Source organism: Syngnathus typhle, linkage group LG4 (assembly GCF_033458585.1).
Source record: "Syngnathus typhle isolate RoL2023-S1 ecotype Sweden linkage group LG4, RoL_Styp_1.0, whole genome shotgun sequence".
Taxonomy (NCBI): Eukaryota; Metazoa; Chordata; class Actinopteri; order Syngnathiformes; family Syngnathidae; genus Syngnathus; species Syngnathus typhle.
The window spans coordinates 18,905,585-18,907,758 of NC_083741.1; the positions used below are offsets into that span (position 1 = coordinate 18,905,585).

Sequence of the window (2,174 nt, forward strand, 5' to 3'; positions counted from 1 at the left end):
TTTTTTTTTACATAGTCTGTGGAGGGAGAATTTTGACAAATTTATTGATCATTTTTTTCTGCAAAATATTGAATAATTAAAATTAATTCCTTTCACTTGAACATCTTTGGTTTGTGTTGCGTTTGTGTTTGAACTCAAATGAAAAGAAACGCAAGACTTCTCTTTTTTTTTAAAGCGGTCCTGATCCGCTGAATGCAGCGACAGTATTCTCATATGGTTGGGTACCTGGAAAGGAACCAAATTCCATATTTGGGTCTTCAGCTGAAGAAATTCGAGAAACCTTGCTCCAAAATGTCTTTTGGTCGACTATTAGACCATACGCTGATAATATTAGAATATAAAAAACGTGGTTACATTCATCCGGCCTCTGGATCTCAGCAATTTTCCTCAAAGTGTCTCAAGACGTCCTGGTCTGCAGAGAGCTCATCCTGAGGACGGTGAGCTCGGCAACCTCTGTATCCTGAAGCTCCTCCACTTCTTGTTGGCAACTTTGTCTGATCACGTAGATGACGAGCCCCACGCAGATGGCGATGAGCAGGATGATGCCTAGTACCTGAATAAGTGAACAGGAGTCTCACATTATTTTCAACATGACTGCAATAGACTCTGGGAGTCGTCGAGATACTTTTTTGCAAGAAAGAAGAGTGCTTGGACGTAAACCGGTTCAGGGGCGAATGTATATTTGTTGAGGGGGGCGTATAAAATAAGAACCACATGCTGCTTCACCAAGTCAGAACCACATGTAGCAGCCTATCCTGCTGTAAGAAAAAATAATTCAGAACGTCCACTCACCTGAGAGAAAACAAAGAGCTGCTGCGAACGCAGCATGAGTTCTTGCTGGGGGACACCTCCATCACTTATTGGTTCGCACCACTTCTGCGGAGCCGCCCTGTCCACCAGCACAAATCTACCCTCCCAGTCTGTCATAGCGCAGGCAAAGTACTGGCCGTCCAAGAAGAGCAAAATGAGCCAGACGACGGCGGGCACCACGCTGGAGAGCGATACGGTCCGGCGACGCCACACGTCGCAACGGCACCCCTGGATGATGAGCATCAAGGTGAAGGCCATGACGGCCGGGAGGATGAAGAAGGCGGACGAAAACACGCCGTTCCACGTCGGGTTGCACGGACACTCAAACTCCAGTTCAACCAGCTTCTCCAGTCCCATGAGGATGAAGCCGAATGCCACGTTGGAGACCAGCGGACTGCTGCTAAGTTCATCTTTGAGCCTGCTAAGCCATTGTTGTTGACTTTCCATACTAAGTGGGCCCAAGAAATGAAGAGAGTTGCTGTGAAAAGCCAAAAAGAGGGTCTGGCGTTGTGAACACATTGGCAACGGCTAAGTGATGCATGATTAACACGGGCAGCCCTGAGTTGTCCCCCCCTCGGGCAACATGCCGCGCTTCCACTCTGATTGGTTTCGAACAAAGGAGGCGCTGACATCTCCGCAGCCCATTGGCCGGGCCCAGGTTTCAGGTGGGGTTAGTTTTGAACCAAACTGGAGGGAGGGCTGCAAAGCGGAGCACAAAGGCGACGTTGGTGTCGCATGTCCGAGTCCAGCGTGAAGTCTCAAGTAATGGACGTTGCAGTTGTCTCATAAGTGTCTTGAGAATTTTAAGCTTCAAAGCCAGTGAACCTCATTTGACAAACTTTTTTCTTCACAGCAAGAATATTCTTAATAAAATAACGACAAAAAAGTTGTCATCAACAAAAATAGATTCTCTCTCTCTCCAGCTGTCATTCCATCTACTTCATTCAGGTGCTGCCTTCAGGGACAATCTGAAATCATGATTCCCTAGCAGATGAGCAAGCTCGCTTCTGTCGACACTTCTCCAAACTGTCCGCATGAGGTCGCACTTGCAGCAGCGCCGATTTGATACGAAGGGCAGACGAAAGGGGATTAACCAGGAGGCCATGTTGAACTTTTCAAGGGGATATGCTTGCACGCGCAGCCGATGAGCGATGACATTAAATAAATATGTATGAAAAAAATAATATACATCTCCACTTTCCCTCTAACGCAATTAGTACTATTAAAGCAGCCAACTGGGAGGGGCAAGCGTCTTGGTGAAGGCCATCATCATCTATGTCGACCGAATTGCAGCATAAATATTGCACGAGAGAGAGTGGGTCCATAAGTAGAGGAAGTCACGTGGTTGCCAGCGCGTACTTCCT

At 47.2% G+C, this 2,174-nt stretch overlaps 1 protein-coding gene across 1 annotated transcript; it reads right to left on the reverse strand.

Annotated features, from left to right (window-relative positions):
* Positions 1 to 19: 19 nt before the first annotated feature.
* LOC133152819 (calcium homeostasis modulator protein 6) lies at positions 20 to 1,625 on the reverse strand. The gene is made up of 2 exons (XM_061276722.1): positions 793 to 1,625; positions 20 to 553 (listed from the first exon to the last, which is right to left on the reverse strand). The coding sequence occupies exons 1-2, from the start codon at positions 1,327 to 1,329 to the stop codon at positions 398 to 400; spliced, it is 693 nt and encodes a 230-aa protein (XP_061132706.1). The 5' UTR covers positions 1,330 to 1,625; the 3' UTR covers positions 20 to 397.
* Positions 1,626 to 2,174: the final 549 nt, after the last annotated feature.